General features: G+C 45.0%; 1 protein-coding gene across 3 annotated transcripts; it reads right to left on the reverse strand.

The window, feature by feature from the left end:
- Nucleotides 1–1,598: 1,598 nt before the first annotated feature.
- On the reverse strand, nucleotides 1,599–23,852 carry DHDDS (dehydrodolichyl diphosphate synthase subunit). Of its 3 annotated transcripts, none has more exons than XM_077337723.1 (9): nucleotides 23,714–23,852; nucleotides 21,640–21,756; nucleotides 19,949–20,068; nucleotides 16,934–17,076; nucleotides 13,831–13,947; nucleotides 12,578–12,679; nucleotides 9,956–10,070; nucleotides 5,080–5,187; nucleotides 1,599–3,906 (listed from the first exon to the last, which is right to left on the reverse strand). In XM_077337723.1, exons 2-9 carry the CDS (start codon nucleotides 21,700–21,702, stop codon nucleotides 3,670–3,672), a joined length of 1,005 nt encoding a protein of 334 aa, XP_077193838.1. In that variant the 5' UTR covers nucleotides 21,703–21,756; nucleotides 23,714–23,852; the 3' UTR covers nucleotides 1,599–3,669. The 3 variants fall into 3 exon arrangements, with proteins under 3 accessions (XP_077193838.1, XP_077193840.1, XP_077193839.1); XM_077337725.1 differs by having other exon boundaries at nucleotides 19,952–20,068; nucleotides 23,714–23,851; XM_077337724.1 differs by lacking the exon at nucleotides 23,714–23,852 and adding an exon at nucleotides 23,298–23,707.
- Between the last annotated feature and the right edge of the window lie 818 nt (nucleotides 23,853–24,670).

The raw sequence follows: 24,670 nt of genomic DNA on the forward strand, positions 1-24,670 counted from the left end.
TTAGAGGGGTATAATGCCATTTCCTCCAACTAGAGCTGCCAACCTCCAGATGAGGGCTGGAAATGACCCAGAATTACAACTGTTCTTGTACTACTGATCAGTCCCCCTGGATAAAATGACTGCTTTGGAGGTCATTGTAGCATGCAGAGGTGGCTTTCCTCCTAAGGCTCCACCTCCAAATCTTGTCATTTTCCAATCTGGAGCTGGCAACCATAAGAGCCCTGAGCCTTCGGGGAGGGTGATACACAAATGTAATAAATTAATTAAGAGGGAAGATCTCTGTAGTTGGGAGATGTGATTATGCCAGGAGCTCTCCAGACCCCACCTAGAGGCTGATTCCACTAAGAGAGAAGGAAGCAGGAAGAGTAGATGCTATGGGGGCTTTCCAGAAAGGGAAAAAGGAAATTGTGCGTGTGTGTAGGATGAGATGCCCTTCTAGGCCTTGCTGGTTCCCACTTGTTTTTGGTTTTTTTCTGATCATGTTATGTTGCCAAAGATTTTTTTAAGTTGCAATTTTTCATATTCTTTGTAAGCTGCCTCAGGAACTCCAGTAACAGATGTAGAAAAAAGTATACATTAATGAATTCATAGAGTTTCTTAGACAGTGCATATGTGTGTAGTGCCTGGGATCTCAATTAATTTTGTTTTAACCATGTGTCTTAGCATTGGAGCCAGACAAAACTTTCCACCAGTGGAAGGTATTTCCATCAGCAGAACAGAGCTTTGCTGCATTTCATTGCAGACCCCTGTTCTTGAAATATAGCTTAATGAGGGAGAAAATGTAGTTTGCATCCAACTCTTTGCAATATAGGGAGACAGACTATCACAAAGGAATTTTAGGGGGAAAACTGAATTTCATTCCATAACTGTCTCCCAGGCGTCACTGCAAACACAGAAACAACAACCTGCAAGTGTTATTTTGGTATAAGGCCTGACAAAGTACTTCCATTTGTGACATATTGCTTCTGGGGGCCACCCTGGTTTCTGACAAACCAGACATGTACTGGGGATTCTGAGTTGCAGTTTAATTCCCAGGCACATAGGACCCGCAGTTCAGATCAGGATTACAAAATGCAAGGCAAGGGGTTTAGAAAATTCCTCCCAAGCACATCTTTCCTTATCTGAATCAACTCTAGGGAGTCATCATTTGCCTTGCTGGGGAAATTTGTACATATAAATGGGCTCCATGCATTTTTCCGTAACAAGGCAAATTATGACACTCTTCAGCAAAACTAGCACAAATCTGGCCTGACATGAACTAGATTATAGCCATTTTCAAAAGATCTTCACAAAATTATTTGCATGTCTGTGTTGGCACTCTTCCAAGTGTTACTGCCATTGTAGGGAGTAAGAATGGAGTTCAAATTGCTTCCCAAAGTTCCTAGGTGACATTAAGAATGCCTTGAATACAGGATACAAGAAATCAGCCAAATCCCATATACAACTCCTTTTCTTCTCTGATATTCTAGAACTTGTCAAGATTCTAATCCTCATTAACCAGGGTGCAGTCTTTCATTCCAAAGTGTTAATTACCTCTTTATAATCTCAAATAGTATTGGTTAGATGAATAATGAGCTGGAACCAAACAAATCTCTATATGTAGTATTAGAGTACTTTATGACACAGTGCCTGTCCAGGCCATGCTGCAGTATAACAGGAATGAAGCGTTTGGTGGGAAGTCAAGACCAAAAAAAGGTAGGCTTTAAAGTTGCTGTCCGAGTTTCTCTTCTATTAATGTACAGAATTCTCTTCTGTCTGTAGACCAGTAGCCAGCCTTTGACTTCCTAAGAAGACGATATTACAGCTACTCTGCACTGTAACAGATGTTTGTGGACTAGTGCATCTTAAGGCACACCAGAAGAGAAGCAGATTACATAGAATCATCCCATCAATAAAACAACAGTACAATGGTCAGAGTCATGTGTACCAAACACAGGCTACCAGAGTAGCTATATTGGTGTAAGGTGTTCCATGCACAAGAAGAACTTATGCCACTTTTATCTACCAAGAGTCTTAAAGCACCTTACAATTGCCTTCCCTTTCATCTCCACACAACAGACACCCTGCGAGGAAGGTAAGGCTGAGAGCCCTGATATCACTGCTTGGTCAGAACACCTTTATCAGTGCTGTGGTGAGCCCAAGGTCATCCAGTGTGTAGGGCAGCGGGGAGTAAAACCCAGCTCACCAGACTGAAGTCTGTGCTCCCAGCCACTACATCAAGCAGGCTCTACACAAGTACCTGAAAGGAACAACATTTGTCAACATCTAATTCTAACTCTTACTGACAAACAACCTTCCTCAGTCTCTGCTTCTCAAACATATTATCCATATTTTCTCTCATGTTACTTTAAATTTATTCCCAATACATCAGACCGTTTTACCAATACATCTCTGGCAGACCAAAAAGTCACATGTTAGGCATCCACCCTGTAGATGACACAGAACAGCTCTCCAGAATTAAAGAACTTATTTCAGGAAGTATTTGGAATCAGTGATAACAATGCAAGTCACTACAGCTGATAAAAACCTTGTAGAAGAACAAAGTTCTCAATTTATTGATCATCAAGTATTTTTGTATACACATTTGTTACTTTCACCAAAGAATGCATCTGTATTCACTGCTTGTTGAATTACAAGAGTTCCAATAATTGGCAGTCTGCTCATTCTTAGCATGAAAAGCTTAAAAGAAGATAAACAGGACTTGTTACCTTTTTGGGGTCCCTTAGCTTTTAGAAAAACAAAAACTCTTAACGTTCAGCTTATTATAAAAAGACGCCTGTCATGAAAATGTTTCATTTTTGCTTGATATCATCACCATCTTCTTTCAGCTGCATCCGGCATGCTTAATTTTCAAGTTTTTTAAAAAAAATGGACAAGTGCCATCAAAAAGTAGAAACTAAAAACACCATACACATGTTCATGTACACACACACAATCCAGTAAAGAATGCTGCATTAGATACAGACACGTAGAATAACCTGGATTGTGGCCAATATCTCTGTCCAAAGCTCTGCAGGGCTCTCCGAGCAACAGGAACACTCCCCTGAACATACTAAAACATTTGCACCAGCATAGATACCTGTTTTACACACACAGACACATAGGCTGGTGTGCTCACAGCAGGTGCTTCCCTCTTAAAGCCTACTGCAGGCTGGCTCAGAGCTAAGCGCTGTCTGGTTCCGTAGGCCTTCCTCCCAAGTGCATACATTTGCAGCTTTAAACCCGAACAACGGCAGGCTCCCTGAGCCACATCGCAAACAGCCTTTCAAAAAGCCCTAAAGGAGCGATGCAGAAAGACTGCAGTTTGAGAATAATGAACAAAAAAAAGAGAAGCCCATAAGTGCGCAGTACTTCCTTCATGCATACCCCTACACAGCCTTGTATTTTATTTACCAGTTCTACAGCTACTTGCCTCGTGTTCCACCACTTCTTAAAACCGTATTACATTAGGAACCTGTAACTCGTCCCAAACAAAAGTTCCAACAGTTTGGATAACCACCAGAAATGAGAAGAGGTTTAAAAAAAGAGAGAGAGACTTGCTGCCATGCCTACTGGAATGGTAGACCCCATTTTTGAACAAAGAACTCTTGAACAGTAGCTGCACAGATCCTAACACGGCTTACATACTTCCTCCTCTTTTTCACCTTCTCCTTTACAAGTCCTTTCAGGTCATGCAGACACCATGCTTAATTTGACAAGGAAGTCCATTCTCTTCTTCTCCATGGCCTGCAAGAAGTCCTGGATTCTCTCTTCTCGCTGAGCTTTGCATTCCTGCAAGAGCTCCCGCCGGCGCTGAGGATCACCTGGGGATGCACACCCTTCTTGTTTCAGCTTCTCAGTTACATACATCTTATCATTTTCCAGCTGCTGCCATTTCCTTTCTTCCTGGTACAGATCTTTGGCTTTCTGAATTTAAAGAGAAAAAAGGCATTTCCCTCTGCTGTAGGCCAGAAGCACAAACCAACCCCCACCCCCCCTTTTTTTTTTTGCTCTTAGTTTGGACTCTAATGTCCTGAAGTGGCTAAAAAAATAAATCTCCCTAGAGAAATACTTCCAAATGTTCTAAGCTTGATTCAGTGGCTTCAGGCACTTTAAGAGATCTTTTGTACTGTTGTGATCGAGAACTCTGAAGACTCAGTGGTAACTCTCTAGAAAGCTGGCAGAAAGGTGATTCAAACAGCTACTTATTGTCACACTTGCTTACCCCAACTATCCTTCTAAAAAAATTAATTGTGTGGTATGACAGTATACGTCACGTTGACCCCCCCACGCAAAATGGCCACATAGGCCTGGAGGGGGCGGAAAGGGGGCTTGGCAGAAAGGTGTGGCCTGCTGACATCACTTCTGGGGTTTCTCAGCCTGGATAATGTTTTAGGGGTTTCTCCATGGTAAAAAGGTTGAGGAAGGCTGTTCTACAGTGTCCTCAATCTGTACGGTGTTCTGTAAAGTGCTACCACTTGACATAGAAGGAACCCTTCTGCTCTGTCCCACTCCTTACCCCAATCATCCTCACTTGTATTGCTATGGCTCCACGCAGAAGCGGTAATGGACAGGGATGCTGGAAAACTCCACGCATGAAGAGAATGACAGAGGCGGGCATGACTTCATTTCACTCCCTGCTCACATATATTGGTAATACTGTGGCCAGGATCCTCACAAATACACCGTGGAGATCCCACATCCTGCCTGCACTTCAACAACTACACTGGCTCCAGATCAGGCTAAAGGTTTTGGTAATCACCTTCAAGGCCATATGCGGTCTGGGCCAAGTGTACCTGAGAGACTGGCTCTGCCTATATGCCCCAAAGAGCCCTACGCTCTGCCACTGACAACCGGCTGGTGATCCCTGGCCCTAAAGAATCATGCTGGACCTCAACCAGGGCCAGAGTCTTCTTGGGCCTGGCCCTCACCTGGTGGCATGAGCTTCCTGAAGAGATCATTTTCAGAATTCCATTGTTTAAATGGGTACACCCTAAAGCATTAGCATTACTGCCCCTCCAAGGCTCAATGGATGAGAAAAGTTCTTATGTCCTTTGGTTTACTATTCTGTCTTTGCCTCGAACTTTCTATGGTTCTTACTTGCAAAGATCTATGGTTCATCTGGTACTGGAGGACAGCATCCCACAAATTCCAGAAGTTATATTCTGGCCACAGGACAGGCTGGAACACCAAGCAGGAATGAGATGTCTGCAGAAAGACAAAAATGAAATAAAATAAAGCAGGGTGAATGCAACCTGCACAGGAAAAGGCTGAAGTGAAAAACACCAAGAAATTATTCTAGAATTATTCTGCCAGTGGCCTTTCATTTAGATGCTGAATAGGAGCACAGCATATTTGTGTGTAGTTCACTGCATGGAACATTGCCAGCTTCTTCTGAGCAACTTAAAAATTCTATAGTTCTGCAATCAAGAACACTCAGAGGATGCATAAGAACTGCAAGGACATGAAAACGTTCTGCCACAACTGCCTTGGTAATGGTTGCCTTCATCACCCAATGAAGCATTGTTGAGAGACTGACAAGATGGTGATTGAGGCTCCCAGGACATACTCAACGTGATGGATATACACTCCAACTCATCTGACAAAGGGAGCTCAGACTCCTGAAAGCTGATGCTGGAATTAATTAGTTTACATCCTCAATTGTCACTGGAATCAGATGCTTGTTTTATTTCGTTTGTTTTGTGGTCACTGACAAATTTAAAATAGCCTTGTTATTAGGTTAACGACAACAACCTCCCACTCTCCTCTCCATACAAATACATTATTGGTTCCATCTGTTAGATAAGTTATGGCTCAGAAGGCAATAGTCGGTTTCCTTACTGTAATTAGGCATTGTTGTCATTTTATTTATTACATTTATATACCACCCTCCCCGGAGGCTCAGGGTGGTTTACATAAAACTTATAAACAATACAAGAAACATTTTGTGCACATTGAGCAAATTTTGGCCTTGTGCAATCATCTGCTCTTTCCAAACCATGATGAATACAGTGTGTGCAACTGTGTGTGCATGTTTGGGGGTGGAGACTGACATTACAGAATGCCAGCCAAGCATAGAGTGATAGGAAACACTAACAGAGTATGGGCATCTGTAAGAAGAAGACAAAATGAGAGGTAACAGGGAAACAAACAAGGAGCAACAGAATCTGTAATACTGACAGTGAAACCATATGCAGAAATTATTCTGGTGTAAGCCAACTGAAATCAGTGGATCTGGACTAACTCTGCATAGGATTGCATTGTGAAAGAGGCTCTCTGCCTGCTAGCTGCCCTAGGTTTGCAGACATGAAGGGCAAGACACTGGGGTCTTTTGCCACCAAGGAAGTGGTCACCTAGGAAGGACACCAAGGCAATGAGAAAAACAAGGCAGGCTCTCTCCACAAACAGTCACAAGAGCCCACTTCTGCCTTTTTTGCCCCCAAAAACCCTGGTCTGTCAGACTGCAAATGGAATAGATGGGCATCCATTAAAAAAAAAATTATAAGTCATTTTAATCAAAATGTGTTTCGTGCAAGATTACAAGATCTACCAGTACCAGCCATACTATCAGGGGTTCAGCCTCAATCATGTGTCAGCAGCACCCTTTGGCTGTCCCCACAGGGCAAACATTGTGGCCACTATGTAAAATACAGAAGAACTGGTCACGTTCAGAAGCCAGCGGGAGAACAGCCTTTCAGCCTCACAGGATGCTACGCCACTAAGCTGAAAAAATGTCCCTCAGGAAACATACTGCAAAAATGAAGACACCAGTGTGAAACTGGTGAATTAAAAATCATTAGGAAGTTCAAGAATGCCCAATGCGACCTCAGCTGTGATAGTGGCTTCCTTTCTTATCAACTAGCATTGTGATAGTAATATAAAATGAGCTAATTTTTGTATCCTGCTTTTGCTATGTGAAAGAGCCTCGAAGTGGTTTACAATTGCCTACTCTTCCTCTCCCCCAATAGATACCCTATTAGATAAGTGGGGCTGAAAGAGCTCTAACATAACTGCTCTGCAAGAACAGCCCTGACAGCCTAGCCTAAGGTCGCTCAGCCGGCTGAACGGGGAAGAGTGCGGAATCAAATCCAATTCTCCAGATGAGAGGCTGCCACTCTTAACCACAACACCAAGCTGGCACTCTACCCTTACAGGAGCCCTGTAAGCCAGAGGGATTGTGTTAGAGCTTGGCTCTTGGGGCCCATCCTTCATGCCCAGGGAAATGCTGATCACCACTTTGAGATTGGGAGGCGAATTTCCACCAGGCCAGACTGTGGGGTTCAATCCCTTTTCCAGTGCAAGGGGTTTCACCAGAGACAGAAACACCACTCTGTGTCCAGAGACAATAGCAGCCAGTTGGCAGTCTTCAGCTGAACGACCTTCAGATTATGTGTGACACTAGGCTTTTCTATTTCTTTTGAGCAGGTCTGAGATTTCAGGCAGGCCCTTCTCAATCCTGTTCAGCCTAGAAGTTAAATACTAGTGAGGAAAGCTGTCTGCGGTGCAAAGTCCACTCAAGGGGTGGGGGGAGAGGGAAGGAAGGAAGGAAACTGATAAGGGCATGAGTCAAGATCTTCCAAACTGCATCCAATAGCATCAGCTACCCTCTTGAGACCTGATCTTCTAGGCTGCACACAGACAAAACAAATACTTGGCTTAAACTTGCTTTTCAGGTCCTACTGATGAAGTTTTCACTGTATTGCTTTGAGGATGTGGAAGAGCTGAGGCCTGCAGAGGACACTTTGAAAGGCGTGCACTTTGAAAGGTGGTGGTCTGGTGCACACTAGGTGCCAGCGGGAGAGAAGAAGAGGGATGGGGATGGTGCGCTGTTAAAGCTTGTTTAAATCAAAACAGGCGACCTCAGGTGTTCTGAATTTGAGAACTGCTGCCACAGTAAATCTGTGAGCCACAAGATAGACCTTTTCCAGGCGCTGTAACAGGCTAATGCAACTACCTCTCTGGAACCTAAAGCCTGAAACGGTCAGATTGCTCAAGGTTAGGAAACTGAGTGGGTGTGGCTGATGCTGTTGGTTTTTGTTTTCTGGGTTTCTCCCACACCCTCCTGCAATTGTCAGCTGGAAAACTGCTCCTAAAAATAAACCCTTCACACATAAAACAAACAAACAGCAGGTTTTGCAAGATTCCAAACTAAACTATGGTCTCATCTAGAGGCATTCTAAAGACAGATCCAAGGTCAGGAGGATTTCTCTGTCTTCTCACTCAACTGATAATTTCTGCAATAATTAAAGCAGAAAAAAAGGCCTCCTGGGGCAACAGTGGTTTCTTACTTTACAATTCTATATCTTTACAGCGTGTCAAATGGAGAAGCTATTTAAAAGATTGCCCTTCCAACCTTTTAGTGAAGTCCCCAGAGCATATGTGATCTCTAAAAGCTACCCAGCAATCAGTTAAAACTGGCAAAAGAGGCTCTCACCACAACACAAATGCTTATTTTTGTGTAGTGTCATGGGATAGTGGTCACGGTGTTGGAGATCCAGGTTCAATTGTTGTTACCCGCCCTGAGTTTAGGAAGGGTGGGATATAAAAGTAAAGATGATGAGGATGATGATTATATATTATATGTTATAGATTATAAATTAATATTATTTATTAATTGATAGGCTTGAGAAGTGGGCTAAACTGAATAAAATGAAGTTCAATAGGGACAAATGTAAAGTTCTGCATTTAGGTAGGAAAAACCAAATACACCAATATAAGATGGGGGAGACATGTCTTTGCACACTAGCATGTGCGAAAAGGATCTAGGAGTCTTAGTAGTAGACCATACACTGAACATGAGTCAGCAGTGTGACTCAGTGGCTAAAAAGGCAAATGGGATTTTGGGGTGTATCAAACAGATTATTGTGTCCAGATCACGGGAGGTGATGGTACCGCTTTACTCTGCTCTTGTTCGGCCTCACTTGGGATTAGTGTGTTCAGTTTTGGGCACCCCAATTGAAGAGGGATGTTGACAAACTGGAACATGTCCAGAGGAGGGCAGCAAAGATGGTGAGGGGTTTGGAGACCAAGACTTATGCAGAAAGGTTGGTCTGTTTAGCCTGGAGAGGAGATGACTGAGAGGGGATCTGATAACCATCTTCAAGTATTTAAAAAGGCTGCCATATCGAGGATGGAGCAGAGTTGTTCTCTCTTGCCCAGGAGGGATGGACCAGAACCAGTGGGATGATATTAATTCAAAAGAAATTCCGTCTAAACATCCGGAAGAATTCCTGACAGTTAAGAGCGGTATCTCAGTGGAACAGGCTTCCTCGGGAGGTGGTGGGTTCTCAAATTTTGGAAATTTTTAAACAGAGACTAGATAGCCATCTTATAGAGAGGCTGATTCTGTGAAGACTGAAGGGGTTGGCAGGTTACAGGGGATGAGCAATAGGGATGTGAGTGTCCTGCGTAGTGCAGGGTGTTGGACTAGATGACCCATGAGGTTCCTTCCAACTCTATTATTCTATGATTCTATTATAAAATCCATGCTTTGCCATGGAAACTTTATGGGTAACTTTAGGCCACTCTCTCAGACCTTTTCCGCAGTTGTGATTTGCCAGCATTTTCTCAAACCATTGGTTGGATCTAAAACATTATCATTTCAGGCAGGAAACACTGGAGGAAGCCAATGAGAGTCCACTTTTGGTAACCGCAAATTCCCTCCCAGGGGACTGGGGGTGCGTGGGGTGGAATCTGGTTTTAACAGCATTCCCAAATGGCACATCAAACAGAGAGCACATTTGGCTCTGTACCTGAATAGCGAGATGTTTATGTGGAATGTTTATAATTCTGTAGCGCATTAGGATGGCCATGCCACTGTTTTTACTGAGTATAGAAAGGGTCTCAGTCTAACTTACCTCACAAGGGTGGTGGCAGTTGCGTGGATAATAATGTTGTAAGCCACTCTGGGTTCCCACTGGGGATAAAAGTAGGGTATACGTTTCTAAACCATTTGGGGGGGGGGGTCTGTTCTTACCTGCCACAGCAAGAAATCGCTAAGCCGGATCTCTCCCGAAGTTCTTATCAGGATATCTGGATGAGGAGACTTGCAAGTATAGAGACACTTGTCGAGTAATGATTCTGACACATCGCTAAGGGAGAAAAGACAAAACTCCAAGTTATTCTACCAAGTAGCCAAATGCCTCTTGCTGCAGTCGCTGGAATGTATGGTATAGGCCTACACACTACAGCTCATGCACGCGGGGCCCTGCAAAGCATTTCTGTGCATAGACATGCACTGTATTTCCTCCTCAGGGTCTTCATCAAAAGTGGCCTATTGTATCTGAGCAAGCTTGACCATCACACCTTCTGCCCCCCCCCCAAACAATGCTTTCTCTTCTGCTGTGTCTAACAGTCCCCCTCCCCATAATAAGGAATTATTTCTGGAACCCCTACTACGGCTCATCTATGTGCTCTAGCCACAGAGCTTTTTTGCAAGATCAGACCACATATCCCTCTCTTAACTATATCCCAGCCCTTTCTCAACAGGAACTAGTCTGCATGCAGAGAAAATTACAAATCTCCATGCTCCCCACTTTTGAAAAAGAGAATTTACTTTCAAGGGAGATGTGTTCTGAAGCACTGGGAAGGAGGGGTACATGGCCTTGAAAATCCCAAAAAGGGAAAAGAGGGAAGAAATGGCAAGGAGGAAGCATCTTCCTTGGTACCCATTTTTCAGAGCTACAACAAACTTTCCCAATTGGTTGCAGTCTTATTTCCTACGCTTTTCCTGATTTCTGTACTAAAATGCCAAACTAATATAAAGCAATAAGAACAAAACCTGTGCAAGTCTTTTTTTTTTTTTTTTAAGGAAGTGACTATATAAAATCCACCGAAAAAATTGAATAAAGATCCATAACATCAACGAGAAAAAAGTTTGGGTCCAGGGGCACCTTTAAGGCCAACAAAGTTTTATTCAAGATATGAGCTTTCATGTGCATGTACACTTTGTCAGATAGTGAACCAAAATATCCCCAACCATTGCAGATCTATTACTGCCCCATTATTTATGTATCTTGACTCTAGCCAGCCCTTGACTCTAGCCAAGATATGAGCTTTCATGTGCATGCACACTTTGTCAGATAGTGAACCAAAATATCCCCAAACATTGCAGATCTATTACTGCCCCATTATTTATGTATCTTGACTCTAGCCAGCCCTTCCTGGCAATTAAAACCCCCACCCCATCCTCTGTCTACCTATATGTAATGTTTGGGAATATTGTTTCACTATCTGACAAAACTGTTCCTGCTTCTTCAAACCAACATGGCTACCCTCCTGAATCTAACGTCAAGACAGTGAAACTAAAATACAGAAGTGCTTGGTTCCAACCTCCTCAAGAGGCTTAGCAGAACAGAAAGGACCCAAGTAAGTATTTTGTTTTATCATCTAAGAAGCCAGTTTGCATAAAAATGGCCTGCTGCCCACAGAGACTAGTTTAACCTTTGGAATTCTGAGTGGGAAAGGTCTTGGAGACTAGGGATGAAGGTCCCACATATGCCAACCAGCCAGGAACTGCAACCAGCCTAATGGTCCTCACTACCTTGCTAGAAGCAGGGAGGGGGGAGGACTGTGGTGTACTTGGCTGCCAGGAGAAAGAAAGCTTTTCTGTCTTCCAGCTGCAGATTTTGAAAGCTTGGGACTGATCAGAGGCTCGAGCCAAAGGGCAGAAGTCAAATGGCTTTTAGCTCTCATTTTTCACTGACCTTGCCCAATGGATCTTTGAGTCAGCTTAACTCTTCTCTTGCTGGCTGTTTGTCTTTGTAGAGCTTTTGTTTTTTAAAAACATGTAAGTTACTTTGTGTCCCTTGTCAGAGAAAAGTAGCTGATAAATACTTAAATAGATGAAAATATATCATGGGAGGGGGGATTTTTGTTCTCTCTACAGAATGTGGAAATCTGCTTTTCACTTTCCCCAAATCACAGAATGAAGGAGAAAGACACAGGTTCAACCTTTCCCATCCTGGGACATGCAGAGAGCTTAGAAAAGAGGCAAAGGTCTTATCCAAGTCTCAGTGCAAGTGAATCCTTGATGGAGAGGAAATGTGCACAGATGGATGGCCTTTCTTACCAGAAGGCCATTGTCTCTTCCCCATGCTTGTGTGGATTTGTGATCACCTGTCAGAAAGGTTCCTACCAGAGAAACTTCCCCTTTTCATCTAGACCAGTTGCATCTCAGAGAAATGAACCTTGGGGAAGGTGGGGAGTATATCTGGTGGGGAGTATATCAGAGAAGAAGAAGAAGAGTTGGTTCTTATATGCCGCTTTTCCCTACCTGAAGGAGGCTCAAAGCGGCTTACAGTCGCCTTCCCATTCCTCTCCCCACAACAGACACCCTGTGGGGTGGGTGAGGCTGAGAGAGCCCTGATATCACTGCTCAGTCAGAACAGTTTTATCAGTGCCGTGGCGAGCCCAAGGTCACCCAGCTGGTTGCATGTGTGGGAGCGCAGAATCGAACCCGGCATGCCAGATTAGAAGTCCGCACTCCTAACCACTACACCAAACTGGCTCTCAGTAGCATGTGATTTGGGCTGGAAGGCCCAGGTGCCAGTTACATCAGTGAGCAAAAGAGCACAAAAACATGAATGCATATAGTTACCTTGGCTGCAGCAACCCTTGTTCAACACCCCAAGCCACCTCCTTCACAGCACTGCTAATCTCATCTCTCGATGTGTATGCAAAGCAGATGTTCAGAAAACACCTGTCAATTTTTTTAAAAAAAAGAAGAAACAAATGTAAGAGGAAGTGACTCAACAAAAGATGGTGCTGAAAACAATGACTGTGAAGTTATGTAGAGGACTGTATAGGGAACAAAAGGCTGGGAATAGATTGCTCTGTATGTGTGCACGCACACACACACACAGATCTTCAGTCATCCTTATCCATTGTTATTCCTCTCTATATATTTATGAAACAGCCTGAGGGGTGGAACGTGTCTGGCTGACCAAGTTAGAATAGGGCCAATCAGGGTGCAGCCAGCTTTGCCCTGATTGGCCCTGCCCCTGCAGCTCCCACCCTCCGTCCCTGGACTCTAGCCTCTTTGCTCTCACAGTGCCTGGAGCCAGCAGCAGGTAAGGGGAGAAGCCCTGGGCAAAGGGTCGTAGTGGAGGGCCTCCTAATGAGGCCCCCTTGGCCTGCTAGGCTGGGCCTGCTGATGACAGCCTCCCAGTCTGCTGACTGCCTGCTAAGGAGCTCTGTCCTGGCCCTGCTAACGAGCTGCCCAGCCCCCGCCTGCCCCACTTGATCTGGTTGCGAGCTGCAGCCCAAAGCCATCTTAAGCTGCCTGGCCAGGGGCCAGGCAAGGCGGCCCTTTCAAGGCCCGTTCTTAGGAATGGGCTTTGAAGCTAGTTTATAAATAAGAACAAGAGATAAGGAAAATAGCCAGTATGGAAAAAACCATTTGAACAGCTTCAAACTGAACATCACTGATAACTGATGCACTGATTCAAAATCTGTACAGTTTTTGCACCCCTAATGATGCTTACTGGAAAGTGGCACACACAAGATTTCATAATAGCTAATAAAAACACATAGGAGCACCATGTGTAATTGTTACAGTGCACTGGCAATAAAAACTGGGCATGCCTCACTTGACAGAAGCGACCAGTTGCTCATAGTCCTCTTTCTGTAAAGCATCTCTGAGTAGTTCAGTCCCCTCAAAATCTTTTCCTGCTATTCCCTTCATGCACGGGTTATTCTAGCATCCCACACACCCTTCCAACATACTTTAAAAGATTGTGCTTTCTTTTTCTACACTGAGTCGCAATGGGTTCCAGAGCCCAAGTGCTGCAAACCCTGGATATAGCTTGTATATGGAAATGTGCTTATAAACAAAGGTATGGCAGGACTCACTTGTTGTATTGCTTTGTGGCCAGCACAACCCTGGCAATCAGTTTCTGGATATCTAGTGGCAAGAGTGTCAAGTTTCCAAGGACGCGAACACACACCCCGTGCTTCTCCAGGTTGTCCCTATAAACAGGAAAGAGATTTGCTGAGATACAAATCATGTGTAACTAAAGAAATGCTTCATATAAACTGTGCATAGACTTTAATTTGAAAATGGAAGATAAGAGAACAGCAGGCCATGGTAGGCTGCATTTGCAGACTAAAACAAATTCCAGTGGCACCTTAAAGACCTTAAAAAAACTGTATTCATTTCGTTCTTATATGTGCATGCTGCCCTCCTCTAAAGGCCCAGGGCCGCTCACATGAATTAAAATGCACAATACAAAATTATACAATCCTATATAATAAAATGTGCAGGGTACTTCTCATGATGCGCCAGCCCTCTGATTGGCCCTCGGGGGGGGGGGGAGGACCCTCCCATCTGACCCACAGGGCACGGGGTATGCAGGGAGGTGCCTGCGATGGTAGCCAGGATGGCAGCTACCCTAACTCCTGCTCCTGCCTTGCCCACTGCACCAAATTGGCTCTCTTATCCTTATTTAAAACAGATAGTGTTGTCTGCTAATCTGTCTCTTACTTCAGGGCAGGGGTAGTCAACCTGTGGTCCTTCAGATGTCCATGGACTACAATTCCCATGAGCCCCTGCCGGCAGGGGCTCATGGGAATTGTAGTCCATGGACATCTGAAGGACCACAGGTTGACTACCCCTGCTTCAGGGGACAGAAGAAAAGCAAGTCATAGAATACAGTCTTTGATGGCGCTTGACTGGGTGGGTTTGGGCAGGGAGGCCTGTGGAATTTTATATTATCCTCAGGCCTCAACCAGTGGAACAGTTCTGTCTTGCAAGTCCTGAAGAAACTTTCTTCCAGAATAAACTTTTGCAAATCAGAGCTCACTTCAGAAAATGTACCGGGGTATACATCCACCAGGCCTAATTCAGATATCCAACAGAAAGGCATCGGGGGTGGTGATGGTGGAAAGGGAGGTTTTCAAAGAGAGACCAGTTCAAAACAAGATTAACCAGTTCACTCAGAGTGGATGTGAGAGACACTCCCAATTTTGTGTTAGATAATCAAAACCTAGCGCAGCACGTGATGAGATAAGCAAATGCTGTGGGAATTACAGAGATATGGCTGGAGTAAGCATCTGCACAGTGTGTGAAATGCAAGGCATTAATATTTATAGTAAATAAGAGATAAGAGATGAAAAGTCTTGGTTAAGACATGACAGAGATAGTACAAGAATTTTTTTGACAAATATAACTTCAGCATTTTTGTGCAGGAGTCTTCTGTAGAACGGTCACTTTAAGATTGAAGGCCGAAGTGTTCACTGTTCTCTAAATAGGGCCAGATTTATGTTCCTTTGTTGATATTAATGATCGCTGTAAGCCAATCCAAGAAGAAAGGGAGGCAGATCATCATAAAACATAAAGTATTAGGTCCTTCCAATGATGTGCACCTCTGATTGGCCCTTACTGGGGGAGCATTCCCCCAATGGGGTGAGAGCTCTCCCCCACTGAGGGCCAATCAGAGGCTCTTCCCTGCCCCTGGCCTCCTCCCCCCGGCACTTCCCAAGTGGATGTGGAGCTGGTAGGTTAGCAGAAGGCTGTCCGTGCCCCTTCTGCCCCCATTCTCCTGCCCATCAGCAGCCCAGGGAAGGTCCTCCACTGCTTTCTGTACAGGCCATCCTGCACTCTGAGCAGCACGTTGAGTGGGTGCACTCCATGCCAGCCCATCTTTTCTGTCCCATGCCAGTCTCTGGGCCAATGGGGGAGAGTGGGAAAGGGTGGCTGGGCACACTCAACAACTTTCAGGCCACCATAAGAGCCAGTGGAAGGTAGAGTCAGCATGCTGTGTCCTGGGTCCACTGCTCTCTCCAGCAGGGCAAGCATCAGGCCAAGCGGACAATCACCATCAACTCATTGTCTGCAGGCAGTGGGTCAATCTGCTTCAGGATACATTTTGCCCTATAAATTTTGCCCTGTTTGTGTGCTGGAATTGGGCCTCCTACACCCCCCCCCCACACTTTTATGTCTGTCTCCACTCTCACTTCCTGAAACAATGGTCATTTTCTTTGTTGATTTGCTACTTCCATGAACCTCTTCAGGACTGGTAAATATCACCCATCCCTACAATGCTTCCCCCACCCCCTTTCTCCCTGATTCTCCTAGTTTAGCGATCCCCAACCTGTGGGCAGCGGACCATGTGTGGTTTGTCAACTAATTGGAGGTGGGCCGCGAAGGACGCCGCCTCAGTTCCCCTGCCCCCCCGGAGTCCCAGCACTTAGGAGCGCTCACTTGATTGCTGACGGCAATCACCCCTCCCCCCTCACTGGGCCTCAGTAAAATTGTCAAGCGTTGAGTGGTCCCTGGTGATAAAAAGGTTGGGGACCACTGTCCTAGTTAGTTCTTGTGTTACCAGCCTTTCACTTCGTCTCCAAGCCAGTTCCCCCAAACTAACTGGAGACTGCCTATTTTAGGTAACAGTAAATCTATCATTAAATGGACTCCGGGGAATGGTAGAGCAGTGGTCCCCAACCTTTTTCTCACTGGGGACCGGTCAACGAATATGGTTGGGAAACACAGCTATGTATACATCCACCCAGGGCCCCTCCTCTTCCACCCTCCAGGCCCATTACTGGCCATTTTGGGAAGGGGTCATATCACCCAATAGTTTAACATTTAAAATAAAAACATAAAAAATAACTCCCACCTCTTCAGGAGACCCTTCCAGGACTGTCAAGAAACCCTAGAGTTTCATGAAATCCTGCTTGCGAAAGCCTGCTCTAATAGCTTACTGTATTTTCGAACAGGAAATAAGAAACTGGGTGAGGAAAAGAAGTTTCCCAATCACACACCTCCCATACACGGATTCCTTGAAGGCCCCTACCTTGTACTTATCTAAAAGTTACACTTCAGGGGCATTGTTGACTTGATCTGCACTTTACTCTTGCTTCCCCGCCTTCCTCTAGCCACAATTTTTGCTCTAGAACTTTCCTGGCAAAGTTGGGTGGGGAGTGGGGGAGCCGAGCTTGGAAAGGAGACTCTTACTGTTCCTCTAGAAGACGGATAAATTTTTGCCTCGCCAGTTCCATCAGTCCATCTACTTCTTCCTTGGATCGCTTGAAGTTCTCAATACTGAAGGCGTAAACTGTGACTTCCCGGATCCCCAGAGACAAACACCACTGCAGAGTCTGTAAAGAGGGAGAGTATTACTGAAGGCCAAGGGGGCAGACCGTACCATCCCTACAGCATGAAGAATACACAAACTTCAAAACTAACATTTTCTACTAGGAGGCAGGGTGGTGTAGCCATGACCAGGACTGTCGTGAAGCTTCTGAATTACATAGTTTAGGTGTTTATATCCTATTTTTCATACCAATGGGTACCCAAAGCAGCTCACGTCCATCTCCTCTTCTGCATTTTACCCTCACAACAACCCCATGAGGTAGGTTAGGCTAAGAATGAATGACATCCAGTGAATCTCCATGTCAGAGCATGGATCGTGGGCACTCTAACCCAGCCTTTTTCAACCTTCCCCTGAAATATTTCTCAGGCTTTGAGGAGCCCAAGAACCCAGATCAGAAGTGTGGCCAAGTCCATTAAAGCAAAATTTTGGGGAAAGTCTGGGGAGCCCCACTATGCTGGGCCAGTCATTCCCTCTCACACTAACCTGCCTTTGTAGGATTGTTGCAAAGAAGGAAGGGAGAACCACATACACAACCATTAACTCCCTGAAGGAAAGATGAGATTTTAGAAAGTGGTAGCAGGTGATACAGAGAAGTGAGTGGCATGCAGAGGAAGTTTATATAAGCATTATCCCCCCCCCCCAGTTTTGGTTAGAGGTTCATTTCCACTCTCCACAAACACTTTGAAGTAATTACAATTGCGACATATTCCAAGCCCCAAGCAAGACCGCATGCAGTCATCGTGAGAAATCAAATGAGTGGCCAGGCGTCTTCCTCTCATAAACACCTACCTTTTAATGCTGACAAATACAACATAATTAGCAGGTTAACTCAATATACTTTTAATAGTCGGTGGACTCCCCACCTCACCCCTGCCCCCAACTCCCAGCTATTTTCGGCAATAGGATGAAGCTGGAAGTTCCAACCTAGACTTCTGGAGAGCCATTGAGGGACTGAGGAATGCAATCTAGTCAGAATACACCCCCAGTTCATGTGTTATGCCTAGAATTCTAAGAATCAGGGCAAATGTATGAACAAGTTTCTCAATCTCGTGCATTTATGACAAATTTTAAACAAAAGCTTCAAGAGAGAACCAGTTGTTGACACACTAAGCATAGGAAGCCACCTTATGTTAAATCAGATGATTTGTCCATCAAGAGCCATGTGGGTTATTTGCCCTGGGTTTGCTGCAGTTGGGATTTTTGCTTTCTGCTTTTCCACTGCATTATGGTGTATTTCTCCACCTCCCATCTCTTCTCCAATGTTTCCCAAGCTTGCATTGTTGCAAAGGCTTAGGAAAGACTGCAGCAAAGTCTGAATGGCTGCTGCGTAGACAGGAAAGTCAAGATTTTCTCAGTTCTGCCTGCACAGCAGCTGTTTCTCCCCCAACCCTCATGGCAGCCCTACAACAAGGTCTTCATACCACTTTGACCTTTTTTGATAGTTTTAAAAAGAACGTGGCACTTGACATGACAGTTTACCCATTTATCACTATATCAGCTATCAGCTTTAAAAAAAATCCTTGAAAAAGTCACTGGTGGCATAGGGTGCCCACCATGGGCACTGGAGCAGGGAGATCTACTATCTAGAAACCATACTGCCTTTGTGCTATATTGGCAGCCACAGCATAAGTGGCGCTTTCAAAGAAAAGTGATGCCATTTGGAACAGCCCACAATTTTGTCTACTCTCACTGGCGGCTGCTCTCCAGTTTCTCATGTCACGGTTTTTAACATGACCTAATTATTTTGATTGCAGATGCCAGGGTTTGAACTAGGGACCTTCTCCATGGCAAATAAATGCTCTAGTATTGAGCCAAGGCTCCATAGCAGAGTTTGGTTCTTTTCCATAAGAGGGCCCAGAGCCACAAATGTTCTGTTGCTTGGAACGCTTAAGGCAAGGAAAGACAGCAATCCCCTACATACAAGCCCTGAAAAGCACCTGAAAGTTATTTAATGCTTCAGAAGTAGCATCCCTTTGGTCATGTCTCCCTCCTGCTCCATTTTATCCTCACAACAAAGAGACTGGCTCAAAGTCACTAAGTCACTAAGCAACTTTAATGGCCAAGTGGAAATTTAAAGCCAGGGCTTCATAGTCCTAGGCTAAAACTCAGCTCATTACAACCACACTGGCTTTCCAGTTTTGTTTTGTTTGAATGTACCAGACACTTGTCAATCAAGTTGATGCTTTTACACTCAATGGCAAGAAAACAGAAGCCCAGAGCAAAGTTACTTCTAATGAACAGAATATCACCCTCAAACAGTTCCTTAAATATGGCATTCATAATGCCCACTTGCTTCTTCTTCAAAGCAGGGAACCAATTCCTGCTTTTCTCCACTTCAGTGGCATAGGCAGCATCACATTTGAGACTGCTGGAATATCTATTCTAAAATACCTATGTTTATCGAAGGAGGATAATTGGCTTGGGACCTCCCATCATTCTGTAACCAGCCTCTCTGGCAGCTATTTTGCAACTGGCCCTGTATCCTGTGCCAACCATTTTGTGGTGGCATCCATTATACTTCCTCAAAATCCCAGAAGCATTCACAGGCTCAACAAGTTTGAAAAGCCCTTGGTTAGATACCAACTTTCTTTTTTTTAATTGCACAGGTGTTCAGGGAATAGACCTCAACTACCCCTGAAGGATCCAATTCACCTTAACCTCATACCTGCTTGCAACTTTGAGCCTAACGCCTTGCATTCTTCGATCATGCCAAACTATATTTACATAAATTAGCAAGGTTTTCTTAGAAATATCCAGATAAAAACTAATCTTTTGGAGATTAAAAAAAACCATCCTCAATTAGCTCTGTAGCAGGGATATAGTACATCAGAAAGTCACAACTGGACCTTGGGATCCTATTTAGAAAAGGTACTCCCCACCTGTGCCAGTTTTGCAAATCCTTGTGTGTGTCCTTCCAGTTTCTTCACATTATGCTTCTGAGCATAACGCCGGTTGCCATCCATGATGAACGCCACATGCGTCGGCATCGGTCCAGCCTGGAGGCAAAGACAGAAAGACAGGGTGAGGTGAAAGAGAATGAGAGTCAATTCAGTTTTACCTGAGCCCCTTACCCAAGCTCCTGTTTTAAAGAGTGAAAGATCTAGAACGCAGACATTGGGCAGAGGAGTGATAAAGGGCACACAGATACTCAGCAAGGTACCTGTTAAATAAGTTGCAGTGGAGACCATAAGGAATCACAATACAAAAGTGGGAAGACAGCCTGCACTCTGCAGGAAGGTCATGGGCCAACCTTGGATCTCAACTTCCTCTCAGCCCAAGCTCTTGTGAAGTTAAAAACAGAGTGGATAAAAATGTTACAAACCACTTCGTGTTCCCACTGGGGAGAAAAGTAGACCATAAATATTTCAATGAATACTGATATTTGAGTCCAGTAGCACTTTCTGCCCTTTTATTTACTCCACCTTTAGATGTTAATTCATAAATGATTGAATCAGACCCTAAGCAGAGTTACACCCTTCCAAGGACAGTGCAGCCAATGGACTAAAAACTGTGTAACTGCATAGGATAGCACGGAGAGTCTGTTTAGGTTTGTTTTTTTTCTCCCCAACAGCAACTTCCCATCGGGTGCCAGCAGTGATGGTCATTGCTTATTTATTTAGGTATTTTTATACTGCTCCTCTCAGACTTTGCCATCTTGGGACAGTGTACAACTATTAACATTATAAAACAGATGAAAATACGTAAAACAATACATTAACAATCAAATCCCAGCTATCCGATATTAGCAACAACAAAGCGTTGAAGTGAGTAAATGATTGCCAGAAGCAATTTGGAGGAAAAAGCAGGGGGAGACAAAGGGAGGGCCAGAAGGGAGGCCGGGAGTTTTGATATTGATGTTATCTTATTGTCCTGGCTGGCCTCAAACACAGGCTTGCTGGAAGAGCTCCATCTTATAGGCCCTGCAGAACTCAGCAAGGTCTTATTACTGATCTCTGCACATATAGGCTCTATTTAACTACCAAGGCTAAAAACTATTAACCATCATCCTTTACAGCCCTCAAAGCCTAGCTGGCATTTAACAAATACAGTGTCAGTTGGAGATGAGTGGTACGGATGCCACGGACTGCCAAAAAGACAGATAAGTGGGTCTTGGTGAAATCAAGTATGAAGTCTCTCTAGATCTAAAATGACTAAACTGAGCATATCATAATTGATCACAATATGAGAAAACAAACGTCACTGGAAAAGACCATCATGCTAGGAAAAATTGAAGGTAGCGGAAAAAGAGGAAGATCCTGACTCAGTCAAGGAAGCTATGGCCCTCAGATTGCAAGAGCTGAGAAAGGCTGCCAATGAGAGATCGTTTTGGAGATCATTCAAAGAACAAGAAGACGAGTTGGTTCTTATATGCCACAGAGGCACTGTAAGTTGGAAGCAACTTGAAAGCACTTAATAAATCTTTATTTTTGTACCCCACGCTTCCAATACAGCTCCAGGCAGGTGACAAAATCATTAAAAACAATAAATTAAAAGATGGACACCCTCTAATTCCCCCAACGAATATATAGCAGACACCCACTCACACACCCACACCATTTTTACTTACTTTCAACACACTGGCACAGAATCTCTCCAACATAGACAGTTCACCTTCTGAAATCCACGACATCCTTTGTCTTGTTTTGCCCAGAGGGATGAAGAGGAATTATACTTCTGTTCAAGCCTGAAGTAAAGCCCAAAACAAGAAGTCATTGTCAGATCCCAAGGGGGGGGGGGGGTAGGAATTCTAGAAAGCCAACAGGATGTATACAAACCACACGTATCCCTGATAGGAAAAGGGGCAAGTTTACTTTCCTCCTTCCTATCCTGGCAACTCTTTGTGGATGCAGATTCTGTTCCCAAAAAGACAGAAAACTGCTGCAAGTTAAACAGCCCAGCCTGCTTGCTCACAGAAAAATCTGCCAGCTAGGAAGGCTCTTTGCTTCTTGAAGCAGACGCTCCTCTGTAGACACCTCTACTGCTCCAGGCCATGCTTTACACAGGATGTTCCTAAGATGTGTTTCTCTTTAAAGAGAAAATCCTTAACCTGGAAACACCCCAGAAGTAGAACATGGTTGACAGGATTAGATGTAGACAGCTCTCAGAATATAGCTGAGGGGAGGGGCGTGACAATCCAGTTAGATGAATCCAGAGATGTGGGTTCTTAAAGAGAGAAGCAGGTCTCTTAAGGAGTCACTGACACATGCTAGAAAAGGATCCAAGTCGTACCAACAGTTATTTCCAGAGAAAATGTGAAATACCACAAATGATGCAAAACTAAACATGCATAATTCTGAAGAAACCAATATGTAGAAAATAAAGAGCACCTTTTGAGCTAGACAAAATCAAATAGTACAATGTATACAATGTGTAGGGGAAGACTCTTTTGGCACCTTAAGGCCTTGTAGATTTATTTGGGCATTATACTTCATGGAGTAGAGCTCATTTCATCTTGTGCAGAAGGGAACACACCATTAGCTTGCATATAGGCATAAAGAAAACCCTACCCCTTGACATTTTTAATGGTTCCATGTCTCATGGCAGCCATTGTGGGGTTGCACCCACTGCCTGGCATCCAAACTTCGAAAATGCTGAAAGGTTCCAAAAAGTCACACACCCTGGCAAGAATGGTCATTCATAAAGGTTCACTTGACTTCACAAGAACTCTTGTAGATAGACAAGTGTTATATGGCTCTGTCGTGCTTTGCACACTGATGTCTGGCCACACACAAACATTAAGGCATCATGCAAGCTGCTGCTGCATACTGCAGCTGCCTAAAGGCATTTATTTAAAATCAGTTCTATTCCATAATTATAGCCCACCCTTCCAACAGCTCAGGGCAGCATGCATTTTGCAGATCCGATCCTTCCACAGAGCAAGGGATGCTTCTCCAGTCATGTAATTCATTCAGGAAATACATCAGCACAGGGCCAGGGTACTGTAAATTGTACACAGCCAGTATAAGGTATAGTGTTCTAAGCACTGAACTACTCCTTAGATTATCTTGGCCCACACACTTTTGGGCCAACCTCCCAAACAGGATTGTTGTTGAAAACATAAAGGGAAAAGGAACCACACAGCTACCCTGAGATCTTTAGAGAAAAGGCAGGATAAAAAGCACAATGAAACAAGAATTATTAAAGTACACAGACATGGAGCATTCTGGCTGAACTCAGGCCAGTTCTTGGGGGGAAGGGGTGACACCAAGTCTCAGTGGAACCTACCTCACAGGGTTGTTGCTAAGAGCGTACATCCACATAAACTACACCGAGGAAGCAGGATAAAACTACCATGTAAGCATTGCGCGCATCCACAAAAGAGCAGGACGGACAAAACTGCAACCAACAACCCAAAGCAGGCGCCCTGTTCCCGGCGGGAGGAGTTAAAAACGAAGAGAGCACGTCCCGGCGCCTGTTCCAGAAAACGGGGGTCGTTTTCTGCTCCAATCAGCGTCAGGCACGTTGTTCAGGACGGATGAGCCACCCTCCGGCAGAGAGAGCCGGAGACCCTGCAGCCCCGGGCAGAGAGCAAGAGGACCTCTCAGAAGACCTCTTTGCGCCCTCCCTTTGCCGCCCCCCCCCCCCGAGAGAGACAGAAGGAGAGAGAGGGGGGAGGGCGCGCACGTGTCTCCTCCACTCACCAGCCTCCACGCAGCGCCCAGCGGTCACCGTCGCGCCTGCCGCTCTCCCAGGCACAAATTGCGGGCGGCTGTGACGTGCCCTTCCGCATATGTCACAGCGACCCACCCCGAGTTGCGTCACCAGGGAGGTCAGTGCGCGCGCGCGGGAGGACGTCCCCGGCTAGCCCGTTGGGAGAGCCCGAGGAGCGTGGCAAGGTGACGGCCTGGCGCTTGGCCCGCGCCCACCCGTGTGGGGGAGGCTGATCCGGAGGGGTGGAGGACAGAGAACCGATGGCGCAGCACCTGCTTCTTACTCACCCTGAGCCAGCGGGGAAGGGCGGCCTATAAAGATACAGTGGCTGTTACCATCCTCATCCTCATTACACGTCGCTTTGCGTATGTGAGTCAGCGCTCGAGTCGTGAAGCCTGAGCGCTCTGGAGCGCCCTGCTTTACCGTATTTCACAGTCCATTTTTCCAGTTGGGTTTATGTACATTTGTCTTTCGCCTTGAAACTCCTGGTGCGTTCATTCTTCTCCGTCCCATTCAAAAATTGGGAGTAGGGCTGCTTGTTGGAATAGCCTAGGGTTGCCACTCTGGGCGGGAGACTTAAGGTGAGGAGCCTGGGGAGAGTAGGGTTGGGGAGAGGCGGGTCTCATCAAGATATAGTGCCATATACTAAGTCCGGCCTTCAAAGCAGTCTTTTTCTCCAGGAGAACTGATATCTGGCCTCGAGATTAATTGTGATTTCAGAGATCTCCAGGCCCCACTCAGAGACTGGCAATCCTAATTACAACTGCTGCCCAGAGCCATAAATCAAGATGGGTAGCCATGTTCATAACAGTAAAAAAGAGTCAGGTAGAGGAAACAATGGTGGAACATTTTAACCTTCCAGGATATTCAGCTGACCTAAGGTGGGCAGTTCTCCTACAAAGGAATTTCAAAGGGAGGTTAGAAAGCGTAACCGCTGAATTGCAACT

This window comes from Paroedura picta, chromosome 5 (assembly GCF_049243985.1).
Source record: "Paroedura picta isolate Pp20150507F chromosome 5, Ppicta_v3.0, whole genome shotgun sequence".
NCBI classification, from domain to species: Eukaryota; Metazoa; Chordata; class Lepidosauria; order Squamata; family Gekkonidae; genus Paroedura; species Paroedura picta.

Coding starts and splice junctions, on each gene's coding strand:
- DHDDS (XM_077337723.1), bottom strand. CDS start 21,702: ATGTCGTGGATTTCAGAAGGTGAACTGTCTATGTTGGAGAGATTCTGT. Junction 17,077..19,948: donor TTGCAAAACTGGCACAGGTG/GGGAGTACCTTT, acceptor CCCTCTTTACAG/ACTCTGCAGTGGTGTTTGTC. Junction 10,071..12,577: donor CAAGGGTTGCTGCAGCCAAG/GTAACTATATGC, acceptor TTTCTCCCTTAG/CGATGTGTCAGAATCATTAC.